At 40.3% G+C, this 25170-nt stretch overlaps 2 protein-coding genes across 2 annotated transcripts; both read left to right on the top strand.

Moving 5' to 3' along the window:
- Positions 1–14827: 14827 nt before the first annotated feature.
- On the top strand, positions 14828–15762 carry OR13A1 (olfactory receptor family 13 subfamily A member 1; the record flags this gene model as incomplete). The annotated part of the gene is made up of 1 exon (XM_080914562.1): positions 14828–15762. The coding sequence occupies exon 1, from the start codon at positions 14833–14835 to the stop codon at positions 15760–15762; it is 930 nt and encodes a 309-aa protein (XP_080770688.1). The 5' UTR covers positions 14828–14832.
- A 7801-nt stretch (positions 15763–23563) lies between these two features.
- LOC308418498 (olfactory receptor 6C74-like) lies at positions 23564–24547 on the top strand (the record flags this gene model as incomplete). Its single annotated transcript, XM_080913878.1, has 1 exon — positions 23564–24547. The coding sequence occupies one exon, from the start codon at positions 23564–23566 to the stop codon at positions 24545–24547; it is 984 nt and encodes a 327-aa protein (XP_080770004.1).
- Between the last annotated feature and the right edge of the window lie 623 nt (positions 24548–25170).

Below are 25170 nucleotides of genomic sequence, written 5' to 3'. Positions count from 1 at the left end.
TGGTATGCCTGAATCAAGTGTCAGTGTATTCATATACATAAAATAAACAAATTTTTAAAAAGAAAAAAAAAACAACCAAGGACATCATGAATTTCTCAGGCAAATAGATGGAAATAGAAAATATCCTGAGTGAGGTAACACAGACCCTAAAGGTCATGAATGGTATGTATTCACTTATAAATGAATATTAGCCATAAAGCACAGGAGAACCACACCACAATCCACAGATCCAAAGAAAACAACAGGAGATCCCAAGAGAGGATGCTTGAATCTTTCTCAAAATGGCAAACAAAATAGATGTCGGAGGTCAATGAAAGGAAGGAACTGGATAGGAGAGGAGAGTAAGGGGAATGCCATATGTAGGAAATGCAGGGGAGCAAGAAGGGAGATCAATGGTGGTAGGGCAATCTCTAGGATGTGCCAAAGATTTGGGATGATGAGAGGCCCCAGAGGGTCTATGGGGGTGACTCTAGTTGAGACTCCCAGCAGTGGGGGATATGTATCTTGAAGTGGCCACTTCCTACAACCAGGCAGGACTCCCAGTAGAGGGATAAGGACAGCAACCCACTCACAAAACCTTCAATCCAAGATGTGTTCTGCCTACAAGGTGTGCAGGAACAATGGACAGAGACTGAGGCAATAGCCAACCAATAACTGGCCCAAAATGCGACCCATCCCATGGGCAAGAACCAATCCCTGACACTATTAATGATATTCTGTTCTGTTTGCAGACAGGAACCCAGCATAACTTTCCTCCAAGAGGCTCCCCAGCAGCCAATGGAAAGAAAGGCAGAGACTAATATCCAAACATCAGATGGAGCTTGGGATGTCTTACAGAAAAGTTGTGAGAGGTATTGAGGGACCTGAAGAGTTCAGGGACTCCTCAGAATGACCAACAGAGTCAACTAACCTGGACCTTTGGGGGCTCCCAGAGACTGAATCGCCTACCAGACAGTCATGGGCTGGCCCTAGACCCCGAGCATATGTTGCAGATAAGCAGCTTATTCTGCACGCGGGGCCCCATCAACCGGAGCAGGGGTTCTTCCTGAACCTGTTGCCTGCCTGTCTATCTGTGGAACCTGTATCTGTTCCTGTGTGTATGTGTGTGTGTGTTAGTGCAGAAGTGACACCCAGAGAAGGGCTTCCCCTTCTCAAAAGAGTAGGGGAAGGTGGAATGTGGGAAGATTTGTGTGAGGGGTTACTGGGAGGAGAGGAAGGGCTGATACTGAATTGTAATTCATAATTAAATAAAATTAACATAATTAATTTTATGAATACATAATTTAAAAAATTAACAATTGATGTTTCCTGACCTCCATAGGTGCACCTAGGTAAACACAAATCTAACAATCCGTATGAGTGAGAACATGTGTTTGTCTTTCTGGGTCTGGGTTGCCTCACTCAATATAACCTTTTCCAGTTCCATTTACGTGTCCAGAAGTTTTATTTTTCTTTACAGCTGAATAAAATTCCACGGCACATAGGTACCACATTTCCAGCATCCATTCATAAGTTGGTTGATGGGTATCAGGGCTATTACCATGTCCTGGCTGCAAATGGAGCAGTGATGGACATGGGTGAACACACATCATTGGAGCAGGATATAGAGCCCTTTGTGTGCTTGAGCATGAGGTTTTTTGAATGCAGATTTTTATTTTTACCTATTTTTATTTATTTAAACATATAATCACTAAAAAAACATATTCAAGGTATACAGTGATGATTTTATGTGCATTTTGTGCTGATTCATATGGCATTGGCTCACAGTCTGATAAGGCAATAAATTTTGTATCCTTAGTGCACAGGCATGCATATGTACATACACACACACACACACACACACACACACACACACACACACACAAACACCACACAATATTTCTGGGAGGTGATGGGTAGTTTACGTGACTTCTAATTAATTTTACTATAGTAACTAATGTACAGCATACAACTGTATAAAATCAACGGAGTGAATATGGAGTTCTGGAAGAGCTAGATACTATTTCTCACTAATGAGATTCAGGGATTCTTGGAGAAATGGTGAATTTCTAGGGTAGGAAATCTTTAAGATAAACCTGGAAGTAGATTTTTGGTTTTGTTTTTGTTTTGTAATCGTTATTGTTGTTAGATGTCAGACATGCATGTAATCTATTCTGGAGCCTCTCATCCCTTCACTCTCTCCTAACGTCCTCTCATCCCCACCAATTTGCTCACCAAGTCCCCATCTCACTTTTATTTTATTTTGGTTTGGTTTTATTTTTTCCTTTGTAATCCACTGGATATAACCAAGGCCACTCAGATGGGAACTGGTGTAAAGCTATCTACTGTAAGCTACCCCCAAAGACAATGATTTTCTCTCTTCTGGCAGCCATACCGCCATTCACACACCCTCAGGTGTAGTGGGTCCCCATGAACCTCTCTTTAATCTACAACTGAGTTCTTACTGGCTCCATATTCTTTAGATTCTGTACAGGCAACCGAAGCTGTTAAGAATCCATAAGTGCCATAAATATGTTAAGCACATATTCATTGCCCTCCTTGTTGTTTCGGTCTTACATTCTTTTGGCTTCCTCTTCCTTGATGGCTCTTGCAGATTGAGGGAATGCCATAGATGCTGCGTTTAATCATAAAGACTCAACAGCCACTTGTTCTCAGCACTTTGGCCATCCACGAGCCTCTTTATTAACTGTTGTTCATGGCAAAGAGAAGCTTCTTTGATCAAGACCAGGGGCATCACTTGTCAATACATACACATAAACATTCAATGAACAGTCCAACAACATGTCCATTTAGCAAAATATCAGTAGTAGGTTCACTCTACTGTCTATGATTTCTACAGCCATGAGCCTATAAGCCGCTCCATGGTACCAGTTATGAACTCACTTCTACAGGTCAAACCTCAAGTCCTATGAAAAAATCAATTGGTTACTTCTTTAACAGTCATACCACTATTGCACCATAAGTACTTCTCACCACACATCAGAGCTACCTGGTTTTCTCCAAGGATGCCAAAACCATACACTGGAGAAAAAGTCTCTTGGCAGAGTGTGCCTGCTGTTGATTAAGAGGCACTCTTGTTTTAGATGAAAGAGAGCTGGAGAGAGAAACCACAAACCTGTTTGCAGATGTACTATGGATGTCACTCCGAGTGTTCTCAACTTGGTTATTATTTTTTATAAAGGAGGGGAGAATATTGTTCAACTGACAGATACCCATTTGCCTCAGTATTAGGGAGATAGCAGAATCAGAAAGCTTTTCAACTCTCTAAAGAAGATGATGTCTGCCAATATGTTGTCAGAAGACCATAAACAAAGAAGGTGAGAAGCCCAGGACCAAAGCACCTAATATCCAGTGTCTCGTTATTCCCCGTATCCTGCATCACAAACACTGACATTGCTTTGAAGAAACAACACACTGAGAAAAACAAGGAGGAAGCTACACAGTGCACTAAACTTTGGGCCAAGAGAATGGAGGAAACCAAAGAAAAATGCCAGGAAGGGATTGCCAAGGGGCATAGTCTGTTCTGGCTGAGAGCTTCTACTTCTAAGTCTGAGCCACATCAAATATAAGTCTTTAAGAGTAACACACAAGGGAGCTGGAGAGATGGCTCAGGGGGTAAGAGCACTGACTGCTTTTCCAGAGGTCTTAAGTTCTATTCCCAGCAACCACATGGTAGTTCACAACCATCTGTAATGGGATCCAACACCCTGTTCTGGGGTGTCTGAAGACAGCTATAGTGTACTCACATAAATAAAATAAACAAGTCTTTAAAAAAAGAGCAACAAGCAAATTAATTATCAGACTTTAATTTTTGGAAAGAACATTAAAATTTCACCTCACTTTAGTCAAGAGGTTCAATATCAAGTATAGACAGCAAATTGTGGGACCTTGGGGAAAGTCAACCCTTATACAGTGAGTGAGAGTGTAAGCAGTGTAAAATTCTTCACACTTTAGAATTCATTGTGAAGATTCCTTAAAAACACCTGGAAATAAAACTATCTTAGCACACAAACCAGCTACACCACTCCTGAGACCCAAAAGACTTCACATCCTACCACAGAGATTTTTCCACATGTTCACTGTTGTTTTTTGTTTTTGACAATAACTGAGAAATGGAACCAGCTTAGATAACTGCTACAAATGAATGGGTAATAAACACCCTGATACAAAACCACACAAAGACCCAACAAATAAAGAGCATTACAAACCAGTTTCCCTTATGAACATAGATGTAAAAATAATAAAATAGATGAAAATCAATAAATGAAATCTACCATATAAACAAACAGAAAAACAAAACAACATGATCATATCATTAGATGCAGAAATGGTCTTTAACAAAAGCCAACATTCATTCATAATAAAAGTCCTAGGGATTAGGGATACAAGGGACATACCTAAACATAATAAAGGCAGTTTACAACAAGTCTATAGCCAAAATCAACTTAGATGGGAAGAAACTCAAAGCAATTCTACTAAAATCAAGAATGCCAGGGACCATTCCTGGCAGGGTCTTCTTTCTTGTTGTTTCTTCTTGAGGTAGCAGACAGGAAGAGCGTTGCCAGAGGGTAAGACCTTTGTCTTATGAGATATGGAGGTAAGAGTTTTGTCTTACAAGATATAGGGGTGAGAGTTTTTTGTCTTATAAGATATTTAGGGTTGCTGTCTAATAATGAAAAGTTGACTTATCTAAGTCTAATTTACTTTGCTACTGTAGCTGACAGTCTGTGTTCCTCTGAGGCCAGAAACTGCAGTCTCTGGCACTTAGAACCTGATTCTAAAACAGCAAGGGATTAAGTAAAATAGCCTTTGTTCTATCTCAGCAGGAACTGCGAGACTTACAGCTGGCTTGCTTGAAGAAAAAGGGACACTTTGAAAAGTGATTTTAGTGTTTATTTCTAAATTGTAAAAAGTTTTCTAAGAGAAAAGGAGAAAATGAAATGAATGAAAAGGGGGATAAGGGAAATTCTTTATGCTCCTCTCTTTTTCCTCAGTACTTATACATCTTTCAGAATACAAGATCACATGATAAAAAGTTCATCACAAGTTCACACATAAAATCAAATCATAAATTGAATAAGAAGTTTACAACAGAGAGTATTTATATGCATATCCATTAGGAGTAATTATCTGGCTAAACATTCAATACACGCATAGCTCCATAAGTTCATGGAGAGTTAAAAAATGTATAGATAAACCCAATCAATAGTTTATCTTCTGTCCTAGCACCCATAAATCATTAGTTCCCTTTTTATGACCTTATGTTAATGGTTTTACAACCTCTTGGAATGTGTTCTGAGTAATAGAAAGTCTGGGCACTGTCTAGAAACAATTAACTGGTGACACATGGGAGACTTGCAGAGTTCTCACTGCAGTTTTGACTATTGGAAAAGGACCTAATAGCAGTTCCACTATAAAAGAGCTTAATAAATACTGATATAATTTTAGGAATTCTTATAGGATCGTCTTAAGAATCAAGTCATTTATTTGACTACATAACATCACTACAGGACAATGCATCTTGGTAGATCTGTAGAGTGCTCAAAGGAGTGGGCTATACCTAGTGATTGTCATATATGTTCAATAATAACAGAGAATGAATATTAATAGCAGAGATATTTCTTAAAATAATTTTCTTCTGGGCCTAGCCTACCTGAATTCAGTCATGAATTTTAATTTAAGGTGGTCATCTCAGGAAGATCACCTACTAGTTATTAGCTTGTTCTATGGTGGCTCCTGATGCAGAAACAGGACAAAGATGTTTACTCTCTATACTTATTCAATATAGTACTTGGAGTCTTCACTAGAGCATAAGACAACTGAAGGAGATCAAGTTGGAAAGGAAGAAGTCAAGGCACCTTTATTTGCAGATGTTGTGATAGAATATGTAAGTGACACTAGAAATTCCACTAGAAAACTTCTACAGCTGATCAACACTTTCAGCAAAATAGCTGAAACAAAATTAACTCATTAAAAAAAATCAGTATTCTTTCTATGTGTAAATGACAAATAGACTAAGAAAGAAATTGGGGGAACCATACCTTTCACAATAGCGCCAAGTAACACAAAATATCTTAGGGTAACTAACCAAGTAAGTGAAAGTCTTCAGTCTTAAGACACTGAAGAAAGAAATTGAAGAAGATATCAGAAAGATCGTTCATACTCATGCATCAGTAGAACTAAGATAGTAAAATTGATCATCCTACCAAAATCAGTCAACAGATTCAATGCAATTAAAATTTTAGCATAACTTTTTACAGGTCTTTAAAGGATAATTCTGATCTTCATGAACATACAAACATACAAACAAACAAAAACAGGATAAAAATTCTAAATAATAAAAGAAGTGCTGGAGATCTTACTGTTTCTACTTCCAACGTGTACTACAAAGGTTTAATAATAGAAATAACAGCGTACTGGCATAAAAACAGACATGTATGCTGTTGACATGGGTAGGTCCATGTCAAGGGCCAATATCTTAGATCCATGAGAAATGCCAAAGTTTTCTTTCCTGGCCCATGTGAGTGTTAATAGTGTGTACAGAGAATGTTCACTTTAGTTTTCTCATCCTAGATGTTTACAGCCTGAAAGAGTGTTAACATACTGATAGCTAAACCTGCCCCACTGTTCAGCTGAGTGCCATAAACCACACATCCTTCTTCAGCTTCATGCAATAACCCTGCCTCCGTGTTCAGCTGACTGTAATAAGCATGCTGAGCTACCAGAGCGCTGCAGCTTCTTCATCAGATAGCTCAGCACCTTTAGATCCCGTCTACTTTCCCCCATGTTTATCCTTTTTTGTTTCTTCACTGAATAAGTCAAGTCCCTAGAGCAAGATGTGGCAACCACACATTAAGTGGACTTAACTGAGTAATACTCTGCTGTGTAAATGTAACACATTTTCTTTATCCATTGTTCTGTTTAGAGACATCGAGGTTGTTTCCAGTTCCTGGCACAGTGGCTATTTGATCTTCCTTCTTAACATCTTTGCAGTCTGATGTTGGGCATTGCAGTAAACTGCTTCTGGACTAAACCTGAAGATCCATCCTGAACATCTGAGAAGAAAGAGAAAGATGTGAGAAGAAGAAGAGGAAGAAGGGAAGGAGGAGGAGGAGGAGCAGGAGGAGAAGGAGGAGGAGGAGGAGGAGGAGGAGAAGGAGGAGGAGAGCTTCTTTGCTTCTTTATCCAGTGGGCAATGATTAACAAAAACAACTGTCCAAAGTGCAGAGAATAAAAGATTGTGGAATGTTCAAAACTAAATGAAACACCTACATTTCATCCCTCTTCCCTAGGCTTCATTATCATTGCTGAAGGGTAAGCAGAAAGATTGTAAGAGCCATGGGTGGTGGTTGACTATAAGAAAATAGTGTCTTCCAGACACAGCAGGGCAGTTGCACATATACATTTACAGAGGCTGTGTGAGCACGCACAGGCCTGTGCAAGACAAAAATCCTCACACAGAAACGGTCTTCTCAGCTGAGGAGCCAAACAATGGATAACTTCTGGGAGAAGTAGAGTCAGGTGGTATTTTTGGTTTTTTAAAGGTATAGCCTTTGGTAGGTGGAAAGCCCACATCCATGAGTATTTAGGTAGCACAAATTAGACTTGGTGAGTTAAGAAAAGAGGATGTCACAAAGTAGAAAACTGTAGAAAAATGAAGATAGTAGAAGGTATTTCATGTCATGAAACTATAAATTGATATCACAAAATGATTAAATTACCACTAGTGATCAGTACATTTAGTGAAATCCCCATCAAAATCCTAATGCCATCCATTTTTCAGAGAAAGAGACAATAGTCCTACAATTCATATGGAAGTATGAAAGTCTGAATTGCCAAAATAATGCTAAAAAAAAAACCATGCTGACCTCAAGTTACATTACACAGCCATGGTAACATGACACAATATTTGAACAAATCCAAAAATATACATCAGTGGAATATTTTAGAGGAACCAGAAATGAAACCACAGAGTTACACCCATCTGATATAACTTATTGACACCGCACAGCTACACCCATCTGATATGGTTTATTGACACCACACAGCCACACCCATCTGATATAGTTTATTGATATAGGGTCTTATGTAGCACAGGCTGGTCTTGAATTCACAATGTAGCTGTGGATGATATTGACCATATGACCTTCCAGAGTGTTTTGATTACCAGTACACACAACCTTGCCCAGGAAGCCAATGGGCTCTTGACAAAGTGTCAAAAAAAAAAAAAAAAAATGTTGGAGAAAAGACTTTTCAACAAATGATGCTGGGAAAATTGGATATCTACATGGAGAATTGTGAAACCAGATCCCTATACCTCACCCTTGTCAAAAGTAATTCAAGATGTCTTAGTTCTCTTAATCTTTGGATTTTTATATTTGTATATTTAACCTGGAGTGCTTGTAGAGGTCAGGAAGCTAGAAAAATGGAGCACTGGGGTAGGGGAAAGGGTGCAGAGGGAAGGGGCACAGAGGGAAAGGGTGCAGAGGAAAGGGGTGCAGAGGGAAAGGGCAGTAGAACCCATGTGATCTATGTGTGCCACATCCCCAGCTTTGGTCCTACCCAGGGACTGTGACCACAGCCCTTACCATTTTCCTTCACACACACTTTCTTCCATCCCTTTATCAAAGATCTTGGAATAAACAACTGCACATTTTGTGAGATGATAAACATTTTGTCACTACCATTTCAACTAAAGGTACCAGTTTGAAAATGTCCCCTGTTGGGCTCATTGGTAGGTGCCACTGGTTGCTGGGTAAAGTGGGAGGCCTAGTCCTTGAGCATTGATGCACAGGAGTTTGTAGCCAAAAAATCTTGATGTACTTAAAATTCTAAAGCTATTAGTGAAATACTGAAGATACAGCCACATGTGAGGGGTTTTGGTAAAGGACACCAATATAACTCAGGAAATAGTCTATGCAATGAAAGAATATATGTTCTTAACTATATCTCTACAGAAAATTAATATCTAGGAAGTATAGAAGACTCAGACTACTAAATACTACAAAACCAAACAATTCAATAAATAGATGGGCTAATGAACAATCGGTTTTGGAAAGATAACATACAAGGGACTAATAAACATGAAAAAATACTACATTTTCTTAGCCATCAGAGAAATGTAAATTAAAACTACATTGCTATGCAATCTCACTGTAGCCAGAATAGCCACCAATAAAAGTATAAATAACAATAAGTGCAGGAGAAGACACAGGGAAAGGAAAACCCTCATGTGTTGTTGGTGGGAATACGTATTAGTCCAAAGACTGTGGAAATTAGTGTGGAAGTTCCCTTAAAAAACTTTATTAAAGAACTGTCCATAACATGCCTGGGTATATTATTGAAGGACTATAAGTCAATATACCACATAAATACTTATACAATTATGTTTATGGCTGCACTAGTTGTAATAGCTATTATTGGGTAAACCTAGGTTCCCATCAACAGATAAATGGATAAAGAGAATGTGGCATATATAGACAATGAAGTTTGTGGCTAAGATGCACTTAAAAAAATGTTCAACATCACTAGTCATCAGGGAAATGCAAATCAAAACAACCCTGAGATTCCACCTCACACCAGTCAGAATGGCTAAGATCAAAAACTCAGTTGACAGCAGATGCTGGTGAGGATGTAGAGAAAGAGGAATACTCATCCATTGTTGGTGGGGTTGCAAGATGGTACAACCATTCTGGAAATCAGTCTGGCAGTTCCTCAGAAAATTGGACAAAGTATTACCTGAGGACCCAGTTATACCACTCTTGGGCATATACCCAAAAGAAGCTCCAACACATTACAAGAACACATGCTTTACCATGTTTATAGCAGCCTTATTTATAGTAGCCAGAAGCTAGAAAGAACCCAGATGTCCTTCAGCAGAGAAATGGGTACAGAAATTGTGGCATATTTGTACATTTACACAATGGAGTACTATGCTGTTAGAAACAATGACTTCATGAAATTCCTAGGCAAATGGATGGAACTAGAAGCTATCATCCTGAGTGAGGTAACCCAGTTGCAAACGAACAGACATGGTATGCACTCACTGATAAGCAGATACTATCCTCAAAAGCTCTGAATACCCAAGAAACAATTCAGAGACCTTATGAAGCTCAAAAAGAAGAAAGGCCAGAATGTGGATGCCTCAGTCCTTCTTAGAAGGGAGAACAAAACACTCATGAGAGGAAATACAGGGACAAATAGAGGAGCAGGGATTGAAGAAAAGACCACTCAGAGACTATCTCACATGGAGATCCAATCCATATGCAACCACCAAACTCAAGCACTGTTGCTGGTGCCAAGAAGTGCTTAAGGACAGGAGCCAGATATGGATGCCTCCTCAGAGGCTCTGCTAGAGTCATACAGATACAGCTGATGATGCATGCAGCTAACCATTGGACTGAACACGGGAACCCCAATGAAGGAGCTAGAGAAAGGACTGAAGGAGTTGAAAGGGTTGGCAACCCCATGGGAAGAACATTATCAACCAACCAAACCTTCCAGAACTCCCAGAATTTGCATGGAGAGACCCATGGCTCCAAGTGCATATGCCACAGAGAATGGCGTTCTCTGGCATCAATGGGAGGAGATGTCTTTGGTCCAGTGACAGCATGTTTTCCCAGTGTAGGAGAATGCCAAGGTGGTGAGGTATAGAGGGTGGTTGGTAGAGGCAGCACCTTCATGGAAGCAACTGCAGGGGGTGGGGGAAAGGGGATAATGTTTGAGATGTAAATACAGAGAATAGCCAATAAAAAAAACAAAATGAAGTTTTATTCAGTCATCAAGAATGGAATTACTCAATTTTCAGGAAAGTGGACAAAACTGCCCATCATTATATTGAACAAATATACTCAAATCGAGAAAACAAAATGCCACATTTCTAGGTGTGAATGTATTATTCTGAATAACTGAGCCTGGGTCTTTTCTAACCTCAATCCTCTAAGCTGGGACATTGGAAATGTCCTGACATTTCCCACTGGGGCTTATATTCTATCCCACACATTTGGCTTGAAGCCCAGATGGCATGTATTTGTCCACCAGTGACAGCTAAATCCTCAGCAAAGAGGGATTTAATTTAATTGATCCTTCTGGGTCCATTTAAAGGAAAGGATGTTTCCCATGGACAGGGACGAGTTTTTACTAAAGACGAGCCTAAAGGGTTAGCAAATCTGAACCTAAATAAGAGGACAAAAATCTTTATCTTCCTGCTTAGGAACTCAGATTCACCATGTCCCCAGCTGTGGCCGACAGAGAGCAAGTTATAAATGCATTGTATCTGCTGCACAAGAGGGAAATTTATCAAGGTAATGATTTGATGAGTATTTCAGGGATGGTTTGTTCCATGGGGTGACATAAAACAGTGGGGCAAGTTTGACTCGTAACCCTGCCTGCTTGGTATTAGAGAATGTCATAGAAACAGTCTGTGTTTCCTTAGCTAATGGTATTTAGTCACATAGCATCAGCAGACGTGGGAATATTTCTTCCTCTACTGTCCACCTTACCTAAAATCACCTCCTTACCCTTTAACCCACAAACGTGGTAATGATGCAGATGAGATGCTACTGTGGCCAAGAGTTTAAGGTCTGCATGCCAGAAGGATAGCCATGCTGGTTGCTGAAGGATGAGCCTTTTTTCTTGACTCCGTTTTAACATTTGCTAGATTCTATACAGGTCTGCATTACACGACAAAGAACTCTGGACTCGAATCCAAAGGCTTGGGACTGAATACTAGCTTTTCCTGCTACAGCTCCGTGATCAGGGCAAGTCAGTTAGAGTGACTTTGATAGACAGAGCAGACAAAGTCATTTTAATTTAATGCTGAATACTTGAAAATTTAACATGTTCCAATTTTTAGTTTTCTGTTCTTGAAATATGATTAAAGTAGGACTATGCATAGTCATATAGAATAAAGTATATTGAATGAGTTATATAGTGTCTCCAAAGCCCTGAGCCCTTACAGAGATTTAAAAATGAGGATTAGTAAATTCTTTATTCTTAATTACCATAAGATGGTGATATTTTATTTGTGAAATTATGAACTACAAACTTAGACTGAAATAAAATCTCACTAAAAGTAAGTTGTGTACCGGGTAAAATCAAACCCACCTTCAGGAAATAACATGTAAATTTTGACTTCAGGGATTTTGAGTGAAGCTGTGTTTTGAAGTGAGGAAATCCACAATGTGTGTTTATTTTCTAGGTGTCTTAACCACTAGAGGATTTGTTGTGTGGATGAGGTACCCCTGTGTGATCGATGTGGTGTCTGAGGGTGGCAGGGGTTTAAGTCGCAAGCTGATATCAGACATCTTGCTCTTCCCATTGACATCCTTCCTGATAGTTTTGAGGCCGGATGAGAACTGTAGTCAACACTCTAGAATCCTCAACAGGGGAGCTGGTGTTGTGCCTTTCAGAAGAGCCTGGTGAGGTAGACCTCATGGCCATTCTCATGGACACTCTTGGCATCCTGATTCCTTGCTTCCCGGTTGGCTAACTGGACCAGGACACTGTCCACCTTGCATTAAAACAATTACTTGAAGTGGGTAGTTCTCTGCAGGGGAATCTGCTCCTTTAGTCTAAAGAGATTAGTTGAAACTACTCTATCCCAGTAAAGACCCTTCATTCATCAGAGGCTTGTTTATTTTTTTCTACCCTCACCCTGAACCTGAAGAAAGGAGTCAGGCTCCAATTTACTGTGTGGTGCTTTTCTTGGTGCTCAGTAACATGTGACAGATGAAGCTCTTTACTTCTCTGAGAGTTTAGGGAATGGAGATGCTGGTCTCTTCCCGGTGTAGCTATGGTAACACACTCTGGTCAGTCTATATTGTATGCTGTGGAGGGAACACGATGCCTGGAAAAGCCAGTGTGTAAAATTTCAGGGGAGAGCACAGACACCTTGCAGTAGACCATCAAAGCCAGCAACGCTCCCTTATCACCCTGACTCAGTTTTTCAGCCTCGGCTTTTCTATCCCCCTTGCCGATGAATAGTTCACCCTCTGGGCAGTGGTGGGGAACACATAAAGTCACACAGTTCTCTTGATCCAAATAAATTATGAAAAGGAACACTACCAAGTCCGTTGTTCTCAAGCAAAAATGAGATCAGTGAAACAGGCATACTGGGCTTATTTTATTCGTGCAAACGATGGGGGCATCATGACCCTCAGATCCCAGGAAGATACTGAGATGAAGGCCCAGCATGCCGGACAGCACAGGCTTCTCCTAAGTCAGCCTGTTGCTGTTTGCCGTTGAGATGCCATGCTCCTCCTGCTTAAAGGACACTTCCATCTTACAGAAGAGCAGTGCGACCTGACTGGAGCTGATGATTAGACATTTTGTGTAAGCCTTTAATATTTTGGCAGCTAATGCATCTCTAAAAGTTTGGCAAAAGAAAAAGAAATCTTAGTTTAAGAAGAACTATTCTTATCTTTTTAATAAGTGAGAGATTGACAAGACAGAAGGGGCAAAGGTGGTACCCAGTCTGGTTTTCTCTCCAGCCACAGTGTGCAGAGCCTGGAGAATCAAACTGTGCTTGCTGTCACTGGTATGCGGACTGGATGTTCTTTAGCATTGAAGTAACAAATGTTGAGTGTCAGGCATAGCACCTGAGCATAAACCACACATGGGCACTTGGACCAGCATCAGAGAGCCAGCTTTGTAATCATGTCAATGGCATCTGCACTGGGTCTGAGGACAAAGTCAATACTCAATCCTGAGGGCTCATAAAAGGGAGAGTCACCATTTCTCTCCAGGGAGGTGATGCTTGGAGAGAGGAGCAGTTGACTAATTTGGCTTTTGGGGAGGAGGAGAAGGAGGAGAATGACGAGGAGGAGGAGGAAGAGGAGGAGGAGGACCTTGTGGCTGTGGCTGTGACTTTGCTTTGAGAGTTAAGACAGGTCAGAAGAGTCTACTGAGGTACTGTAGGGCAGTATTTGTGCTGTCAGCAGTGAGGAGTCACTGAATTATTAGAATTCTGTTATACCTGTCTTTCAGAAAAGCTACTCTAGAGGAAAATCAGAAAACACAAAAACAAAAGCAATGAAATAAAAACCATCTTGATCTGTTAAGCGTAACTCATTTTGCTTCCAGATATGTACACCAATGACCCCTTACTAATTTTGTGCTTTAAATCTTAATGATTGTGCATATTATTTTTACATCTTCGCCGACTTAAAAAGAATCAATAAGAGGCTGTCAGGGCATCGTTTTGAAAGTGTCTAGCACCACACGGATATACAATGATAAATTCATCTTAGAGTGTAGGTGGCTCTGTAATTTCCAGTCCTAAATTGTTTTGCTCTGAAAAAAAGTTTTAAATTTTATTTACCCAAGAAAAATTTCCAGGAAAGGAAAGTATTATTCAAAGGGAAAACATATTGTGTGTGTGTGTCTGTGTGTGTTCATGTGTTCTGGTGCACTTGTGTGTGCAGATACATATGTGTCCATGTCCAAATGTATGTGGAGGCCTGGGAACAACTTTGGAGGTTATTCCTTAAGCTCCATCTTCCTTGTTTGTTGGGGCCATGTGAATATTAAGTCAGTCAACTTCCTAGGTTGATCAAGTCGAGGAAGACAGAGTGGATCTTTGATTCAGTTTGCATTTCTCTGAGGCTGGCTGAGAATTAAGGATCGGAATTGGTAACTTGTGGTGGAATGTTTGTCTTAGTGTGTCCCAGTGAAGCTGTAAGTTATCACATGTTCTGCAGTGTTGTTAGGGGAGGAAACAAGGCAATGACCTTTCTTAAGACACTTTTCCCTTCTTTTTTTTTAGCCTTTAAATCTTTTGAAAACATGGGTCCTTAATCACCTACTAGTCTCTAATATCCTTCTTAGTCAAAGATGATGAGAAACCAGACACTGGTCACAGAGTTCGTCCTTCAGGGCTTCTCTGAGCATCCGCAGTACCAGCTGCTCTTATTTATCTGTTTCCTCTCTCTCTACTGTGTGGCTCTCTCAGGTAATGTCCTGATCATCTTGGCCATCACCTGCAACCCTGGGCTCCACACCCCCATGTATTTTTTCTTGTTCAATTTGGCTTCCATGGACATCATTTGTACCTCCTCCATTATGCCCAAGGCCCTGAAGGGTCTGGTGTCAAAGAGGAACCCCATCTCCTATGGTGGCTGCATGACCCAGCTCTATTTCCTTACATGGTCTGCTTCCTCGGAGTTGCTTCTCCTCACTGTCATGGCCTATGACCGCTATGCAGCCATCTGCCATCCTCTGCATTACAGCACTATGATGAGCAAAGCCTTTTGCAGCGTGTTGGCTGCTGGAGTGTGGGCGCTCTGTGCCTTCAACACAGCCATTCACACAGGACTGATGACGCGCTTGAATTTCTGTGGTCCCAATGTCATTACCCATTTCTTCTGTGAGGTGCCTCCTCTGCTGCTTCTCTCCTGTAGCTCCACCTATGTGAACAGTGTCATGATTGTCTTGGCTGATGCCTTTTATGGCATATTGAATTTCCTGATGACCATTGTGTCCTACGGCTTCATCATATCCAGCATCCTGAAGATGCGGACTTCAGAAGGGAAGAAGAAAGCCTTTTCTACCTGCTCTTCCCACCTCATTGTGGTGTGCATGTATTACACTGCTGTCTTCTATGCCTACATAAGTCCTGTCTCCAGCTATAATGCAGAGAAGAGCAAACTGGCTGGTGTGTTGTATACTATGCTGAGCCCTACGCTCAACCCTCTGATCTATACTTTGAGAAACAAGGAGGTCAAAGCAGCCCTCAGGAAAATTTTCCCTTCTCTCAGAAATTAAAAAGTGATTCCCAAAGCTCTTCTCTTAGGCTTGTAGTTTCATTGTGGATTGCCCATCCCCATGGGCATATGAAAGGCTTGTTTGTGTGCCGAAGGTAAGTGAGCTAGCCTTTTCTGCCCAGTGCAATGGTTTTGTAGGCGAGCCCAGAGTTCTGGTGACCTGTCACTGACTAATCGAAGTGAAGTGTGTGGTTGCATGTGATCTCACCCAACTCTGGGCCTGGGAAATGGGGTCTTTGGAATGGACCACAGCATGATAGAGTTCTTTATTATCAGAGAAACAAAAATTCTCCACGAGGACAGATGTGCCCCGTGAACTTTCATCTTACAGCTGTGTGAAAATGTCTTTCTTTCCTTCATATGTACAGAATTCATGTGAAAATTATACTTATAATAAAAGTGTATGAAACTTTGGCGGACTTAGGTGGTATGTGTGGGCCCCACAGCATTTTGAGGATTGTTTGACTGGAGAATTACTTCACTTACCTCTGGTCTCCAAGAAGCTCATTGTTATTTTTCTCTAATTCTTTCCTTTGGAAGCCTCCAAGGCAATTTTTATGTTAATGAGAGCTATTGTTTCTGCTTTATCTTTTTTCTCCCACTAATGTTAGATTCAAAATTTTAGGTTCACCTCTTGGCCTTACCTGTAAAATCTCCATCTTTATTACATGATATGTAATAAAAAAATTTATGTACCTGGATAAATACCCAAGGTTTCTCACTTTTTGAGTTAGGTTTTGAATTATGAGGGTTTGAGCCACTTTATTTGTCCTGGAATGGGGACAGTGATGAGTTAGATGGAACAAAAAGCACAGTAAGAAGACAACACTATCCTTCTGTTGTTTCTGAATAAATCTGAACAAATCTGTACTTAACACAGAGATCTTGAGTCTATTCCTTGTGATAAGAACCCTTGTGGCAAAGTCCATTCATTTGGTCATGGTGACAGGAAAAGGTGTGACTATTTATCTGTATCTTTGGGAATGTATTAAGCCACATATTCTTTGCTAGATCAGATGGAAGCTAAAAATAGAAGTTGGTATTTGATTTAGGAGGGCTGAGCTGCTGTGAGCCTTCACACACATTTATTATCTTTCATCAGAAACAAGTTGATATGGGACCGGAAGTGTAAGAATTAGATGACTTGTAGTTGACTATGGCCTGTATGTGTAGAGTCTTATGGGCTAAGTCTCATCTCCATGATGGGTTGATGACACCCTGATAGCATGTTGATGCTTTCAGTGATCTCCGGAATTTTCAATAAACATGATGTTATCAACAGCTTCTGATGTCTCAGTATGATCCTAATAGATTTTCAGCATGCCATGAAGAGTATTTATTATTTTCCACCTTAGTCTCTCATAATTTTTCTGATCTCCATATTTACAATAGATTTTAAAGGAATGTTTAGATAAATATTGAGATTATGTAGAAATTTGACAAAGCAGATATATAATTTCACATGCGTTCACACACACACACACACAAAGCAAGTACCCCAATTAAACATGTTTTTAATATGACAAATACAGGTATGAAAGTAGTATTGTTTCTCAAGTGCCAAGAAATATTGTCATCCAAGGTCAGAAAGGAGGTGACAATGTGACAAGAAGCACAGAATCTATTTGACTCTAGTTTCCTTCTAAGCACAATAAAGACAAAGATCAATCTGGGCTTGAGTGAAACAACTGAGAAAAATATCAAGTGTTTTGTGCAATAAAGCAGCATTTTTAGTGAACATCCACTGAGAACCAGTGTAGTTGTGGAAAACTGCATATTACACTCCCTGGTTAGAATTGAATATTGATGTCTGGCTGGGCTGATGGGGTTAAGTTGTATGGGACCATACTGACATCCTTGAAATGATCTGGTGGAGAGTGGCAATGGGGTAGGTAGATGAGAGGCCTTATCCTAGAGTTTTCTGAAGCCACAGCTAAATCTTGGGCATCTCAGTAATTTGCAGGGTACTGAATGCCACCATCTCTTTCCAAGAGATGCCAAAGGGGAGGGGTCCCTAGAGAGACAGATTCTTGGCCTCCTCTTAGTCTCAGTTCTTCCCATAGCCCAGGCTCCTCCTCCTTCAGTCTGGACATGTCTAGCCTGTTCTGCAAACTAAACCAGGTACATTTGTGTTCAGATCATGCGTTCTCCTCTTTGCAGTTGAACCCTATTTTGGCCTCCACTTTATCTTGTTGCTTAAACCTTTTTCTGTTTGCTGAAATGACTTTATCTTTTTTCTTTGTGTTGCAAGGACATATGTGTCTCCCGCCCCCCAACAGCCCTAACAGCTAAGACTTTATTCTTTTGTGGATCATTTTATAGAAACCAGTGACAACTTCCCACAGCAGGAGAGAACAATTCTTTCCATTTAGTGTTAGTCCTTGCAACCTACAAAAGCAGCCACAGAGAAGAAAGGACAGAATTTCCAATACCACCCGTTTCTCTGTTTTCTGCCACTGATTCACCATCATTTCCCAACCACGGGTTCTTATTCTCTTGAGGTTCTCAATTCAGTTTAATCACTTCATGAAGTAGAAACCAGATTGGTTTGCTAGTACCAGCTAACCACATATGGCTAGTCTGGATGGAGGACACAGCCTATGGGACTTTCATATACAGCATAAACTCTCTATAAGCAGTGTGTAAACAACCCCAGGTTCCGATGTTTTCTTACCCACACTTCATGTTTAATTCAAGCACCAAGGTGAGAGGCCTAGAGGTCAGACAAATAACAGCAGCAGCAGCAGCAGCAGCCTAGTCTCTGGGTCTTGCTGTGTCTATTATGAGGGTGTGAAGGTCTTGTGACTTTAGCAGATCAGAATTCCCAACCTTCTGCCTCTGGACCTATCCAAAGGGTCCAGAGGAAGTGAAGAGACAATAAGCAGCCATCTTCCTCATGTGACCAGCTGCTTTGTGTCCTGCCTACCTGCCTTCCATGCCCTGAAGGGCCTTGTACTATATTGGGAGCCAAAATAAAACCCTCATTGTGTAAGGTTTTTTTTTTTTTTTGTCAAACATTCCTCACACCAAAGAGAGAAGTAACTGCTACATCATTCATTAAAATTTAGGAAAAGTAATTTTTTAAATGTACAGCATGAGAAAGTTTTCATTTACTTTACAAATCTCCAGAATGTATGAGATGTCATAAAAGGGGGAAACTCTGTAAGTGTAAAAGCTGTGAAAACACTTTGCTGTTCCAGTTCACTGAAGAACCATCAAAGAATACACTTTATTTACTTCAGAGTAAGTCAGCTACAAAAATTCTTACGTTGCCTTGTCTATACAAACAGCAAAGCTCTAGAAAAGGTGCTCATTAAAATACACCTTTCCCTGTGAAGACTCAAAACCTCAGTGTAGGGGAATGCCAGGGCCAGGAGATGGGAGGGAATGGGTAGGTGGGTGAACACTCTCATAGAGGGGAAACGCTTAAATGTAAGTAAACCATTTAAAACCATTTAAAATGTAAGAAAAAAATCCAATAAAAAAAAAAAACAAGAACAAAGTATGGTGATTCATATGAGTGAAAATGATGCCATGGAAACCATTACTTTGTGTGCCAACTTAAAAATAAAATTTGAAAGGTATGAAAACCTAAAAAACATTTCAAAGTCATCTGGAAATGACCACTAGAGGTAATTGTACTATTTAACTTCATACTAATTGACTATATTAACTTTACATTAATTAATATAACTTGATTCAAATATGATGTTGGAGGACATATATAATGTGAAAATGCTATCAAAACCCACCTCTCCCATCACTGCATGGTTTTGTGTTAGTGGTTTCTGTCCTTTCTCTTACTCCTTTTCCATTTTTTTTTCTCACTTGAACTTCTGTCTCTAACTTATCCAGTTTCTAATGTTTCTTTACACAAATAAACGTCATTTAAAATCCATTCTTTGCCTATTTCATTTGTTACAAGGAGAGGGTAAATTGTACTAATTACTGGCTTTTATGATATTGTCATACATGCTTGTTATTTATTTGGACATATTCCACCTTTCATTTTAAAAGTAGATTTCTGGGTGGTAGAATTTCTCTTTTGTGGTTATACTATTTAAGAAACATATGTAAGTTTAGTAGATGTAATTTTTATTTAAATCATTCAACAACAATGTTACATTTTGAAAAAAAAACAATGTATATGGCACCCTAAGTGTTAAAGGAAAGGAACAATGTTCCTTCATGCCACCTCAGGTCTCTTTTACTTGCAAACATTGAGGTCTCCCTTCTCTCAAACACAAAGGAAATGTACAAGAAGTAGATTGAAATAGGCAGTTATGTGTGTAAAGAAGCATTAGGAACTTGGTAAGCTAGAGACAGAAAGAGGAGTGAGAAAAGGCCATGACAGAAGAAGAGAAAAGGACAGAGACCAGGGAGTGTGGGGAATGTGGTGGGAATGTTGAGACATGCTGGAAACGTCTAGAAAAAAAAAGCAAGATATTTATCACTTGGTTTCTTCCTCCAAAAAATTATCTTCAGAGTCAACCATTAACACATAGGACATTCAAATAGTTGGAAGATACCATCTGAGACATAATTCACAGAGGTGGCATGGAAGTTGAAAAATGCTAAGAATGCTCCTCAATGCTCTGATTCAGGCTTTCCCGGGCACCAGACATTAGAAAAGGGAAGGTTTGGTTTTTGTTTTGGTTTTAGTATTTGTAGCCATTGTTGATCAGTCATAGGAGAATCCCAGAGTAGAGGTCAGGAGTAGTGGTGTACACTTTTAACCCCAGCACTCATGAGGCAGAGGCAGGTTGAGGTTATCCTTATCTAAGGGAGAAGGGTGTGAGGAAAGGAGAGAGAGAGGTGGGTTAAAAATCTTGAGTGGAAACCACCTAAGACAGCAGCTAAGCCCTGTCTAACACCTCCAGTTAACAGTTTGTCTCCAAGGAAAGTCAGGGCAGGAACCTGGAGGCAGGAACTGAAGCAAAAGCCATGGAGAAGTGTTGTTTATTGGGCTGCTCAGCCTGCATTTTTATAGTTCCTAGGACTACTAGATTTGAGGTGTCAGATCCCACAGTGAGCTGGGCCCTCTGATATCAAACATCAATCAAGAAAATGTCCCACAGACTTTCCAACATTCACTGTTAAATTACCTGTCATGAGGGATCCTAGAGTGTGACAGGTCTGTGAGGGCTTTGTTACACATACTAATGACACTGAATGTCCCTTGGTGCTGCCCAGAGGACCTTGTAGACCATGATTAGTATCAAGGGACAGTCCAGTACAAAACATATGTTGGAACAAATTCATGCCCCTATCGTTTCTGCTCCTGGTGGTATAAATATGCATCTCAGTCTGGGAACATGCAGGCTGTGGTCCTGGTGGTGAGAAAGGCAAATCCAATACCTTGGAAACCAATTTAAAGAAATATATCGAAGTAGAAAATATCTATGAATGTTGTATTGAGTAAAGAGCCTCCAGCCGCATCCTGACTGTATTATGTTCCTAGCAGTGGGGATTTTGGTTGATGCTGGCATAGGAAAGATAGTAAGATGAGGTGTGGAGACCTAGAGACTTAAAAAAAAAATGCTCTTTTGGAATTCCACATGAAATCACTTGCCAATTCTCAGAGAACAACGAGGAAATGCCTGTACCTGTTTTTCCATAGTTACTACTCAAGAATTCCACTGAGATATGTTTGGTTTAATGCAGTTCTTAGGCTTTTAGTTGATTTAAGGAGAATTTCTAGCAGATGTTGAATTTACCTCTGGAAAAAATATGAGCATTTAGAACAGAGGTCTTGCTTTCCTTATACTTCACTGGTCAGAACCAATGTGTTGACTTTTTCTGTCTTAGAGTGGAAAAAACAGGGGACAGAGTTCTGATAGGAGGGAGCTTCCTGTGTTAAGGTTGTGTCCTCAGTGTGAACTGAGAATCTTGATACTTGTTGGCTGTACACTGCAGTGATGTTTTTCTTTAATCTTCTTGCACTACAGGTCTCATAAGAGAGAGCTTTTGGATTCAGAAAGCGAGGTGTGAGACCAAAGATGGATGCTACTGGACCAGAATGACACAGCCTCACACGCAAGGACGTTATCCATTTACAGGTAGAGTATTTAACTATAGATGTGCATGCAGAGCCAGAGGTTGATTTTGGATGCCCCCACTCATCATGATTTTTTGAGCTATATTCTCTTTCTGAATGTGAGATCATTGTTAAAACTAGACTGGCTAGCCTCTGCAATGGGCTCCCGATACCTGCCTGTCTGCCCAGTCCATTGCTAATGTTACAACTGTACTTCCCCATTCCTGGCTCTTATTATGGATCTGGGAATCAGAATTCTCCTTGTCTGTCTGGGGCTGTAGAAGAAATCAGGCAGACATGAGCATTTGACTATTTATCTGCAGTTAATTTTGTGGGTCTTCTAATCTAATCCATTTCCTAGAACTGCAGACAAGCTTCCAGAACTATAGGAATTTTTTTCTTCCTCATTTGTTTTCTTTTTTGGGGGGAAGTGAGAAGTGATATGTCTAATATTCACTTTTTACTTAAGTGTTAGTTTTATATTCTGAACAGAATACAAAATCATTTGGTTCTGAAAGCAACATAGTCTGTAATTGGTATATGCTCTCTTTCACCCTTTGTAGTTATGAGGTTAGGGATATAGGTGGATTTTCTTTTTGGATATTTTATATATTTACACTTCAAATGTTATCCTCTTTTCTCCCCTACTCCCCAATCCTGCTTCTGTGAAGATGCTCCCAGTCCTACCACTTTGCCCTGAGATTCCCAAACACTGGGGAAACAAGCCATCACTGGACCAAGAGCTTCTCCTCCCATTGATACCAGACAATGTCATCCTAGCTACATAGTGGCTAGAACCATGGGTCTCTTCATGAGTAGTCATTGGTTGTTGTTTTAATCCTTGGGAGCTCAGGGTGGGTTGGTTGGTGTATATTGTTATTCTTCCTATGGAAGTGCAAACTCCTGAAATTTTTTTTTTCTAATAATAGTATGGCCAAACAGAAAATTGAATGCTAATGTATGATGAAAAAATACATTTTGTGGGATGTATGACTTCTGACCTAAATTCTTTACAGAATTTGTTATTTTGTGGGTAATGAGTATTTTGCTTGCCTCTGTGTATGTATACAACTGACATGACTGAAGCTCTCAGAGGTCAGAAGAGACAGTTAGATCCCTAGAACTCCAGTTACATATGATGGAATGTCATGTACATAAAGGGACCTGACCCCAGGTCCTCTGTGTGAATAACTAATGCCCATAACTGCTGAGCCAACTCGTTACAGTGGATGAAATCTTGGTTTGTCTGGCTTGTTCTGTTTCCTTCCATTTTGTGACAGTGGGAGTTAAATCCATAACATCACACTTGTTAGATAGGTGTGGAACCCCTGAGCAACACTCCCAGATTCTGGTTGATTTTTAAGTCGTAAGTTTTCCTTTGCAATATTTGTCTGTGTCCTGGTGACAGGAGCATGCTTTTACTGGAACTATGTACCATGACAACATAAATTAAAAGGGTATAACATTGATTTTAGTAGGCAGCAAGCCACATGGAAAAATGGCCAACAATGTTGAGTGACTTCATTCCTAATGAAGGTGTGTGAATGTGCAGTGCTTCCATAGCTAGCATTTTAGGATACAGGTAATATATAGCCAGAATAGGAATAATCAGTCCTTTTTCCTTAACCAATCGGCAAAGTGACACATCAGATACCCTGTTTACCAAGGCCGATTGCCTTCCCATGTTGCTTACAGTTTTAGTTAGGAACACAGTTCTCCACCTTACTCATGGTTCTGTTCATCCCCTCAGTGACAGACTGAAGAAATGGACTGGCTGGTGGCAGGGGAAGCAAGAAATGGCACTACTGTCCAGGAGTTTATCCTTGAGGGGTTTCCTGTGGCCAAGCACCTGAGGATCCTCTTCTTCCTAGTGCACTTGCTGGCTTACTTGGCTTCCCTCATGGGCAACATGCTCATAATAACCATGACCTTCCAGGACCACAGACTGCACACACCCATGTACTTTTTCCTCAGCACCTTCTCCTTTGTGGAGTGTTGTTTTATAACTACAGTCATCCCCCGGTTACTCATCATATTTCTGACAGGGAGGCAAAAGATTTCCTTTGTGGCCTGCTTCACACAGGCCTTTTTCTTCTTAGTTTTGGGGGCAACCATCTTTTTCCTTCTGGCTGTATTATCCCTGGACCGGTATCTGGCCATCTGCAAACCCCTCCATTATGCAACCATCATGAGCCCAAGGATGTGCTCCTTTCTGGTTACTGTCTGTTTAGCTTTGGGACTTGTCTCCATGGCTGGTCCAGTTGTGATGCTTTCCCAGTCATTCTACTGTGGCCCCAATGTTATCCCTCACTTTCTCTGTGATTTTGGACCACTGGCAAACCTCTCATGTTCGGAAACCAGGTCTACTGAGATTCTGTTTTTCAACCTTGCTTTGATTGTGCTTTTCACCTCTCTTCTGGTAGCCATCTTTGCATACAGCAATATAGTAGTCACAATAGTGCGTCTGCCTTCGGCCAGGGAGAGACAGAGAGCTTTTTCCACCTGTTCTTCTCATCTCATTGTCCTCTCTCTAATGTTTGGCAGCTGTGTATTTATATACATAAAGCCAAAGCAGACAAGCAGGCTGGACACCAACAGAGAGGCTGCTCTTGTGAACACGGTATTGACACCCCTTCTGAACCCTGTCATCTACACCCTGCGCAACAAGCAGGTCCACCAGGCTCTGAGGGTTGCCCTGTCCAGGCTTCAATTACACAGATATCAGAGGAGCAAGGCACCTTCCCTTTGACTTACTGTAACCCCATTTTCATTTAAATCTCTGTAGAAGTCATCAGGCATGCTATCCCATCTAATTCTGCTTGTTTGTTGTTACAGCAATGGCTGACTTATCCAGTAATTCCATCTGAAGGCATTAATAATCTTGTGATGAAAAAAAAATCTGTCTATATCTGCTCTGGTGGCATGTAAGACCAAAGCACTATATATATATAATGTGCATGTTATAGTTTCAACAAAGTGTCTCCAAATATCCATGTATTGATTTGATGTGTAATTTGGTCTGATTTCATGTATCCTCCTGTAGTGATGGAGAAACTAAGAGACACTGAGGGCAGAGCTGGGAATGGAGAATTAAATTAATGAGTACCAATAATTTAAAGTATTCGACAACAAATTTATGTGATCATCATACCAAAATATGAATAACCCATAATCAGTAACTGTCATGATATTAATAAATATTTTACATCATATAAAACAGTTGTTCCCCATGAAGCATCTTTGTGTATAAACAGACATCATTACACCTCCAGTTTTCACTAAGTGGTAAAGCATTAGAATAAAATTCCCATTGCTTTCATTCAGTTACCAGGATGAATTCAGTCTGGACCCTAAAACTGAAGGACCAGAAAA

The sequence above is a fragment of the Micromys minutus genome, assembly GCF_963924665.1.
Source record: "Micromys minutus genome assembly, chromosome: 3".
Lineage (NCBI taxonomy): Eukaryota > Metazoa > Chordata > Mammalia > Rodentia > Muridae > Micromys > Micromys minutus.
This window is presented reverse-complemented; position numbering and strand designations above follow the sequence as displayed.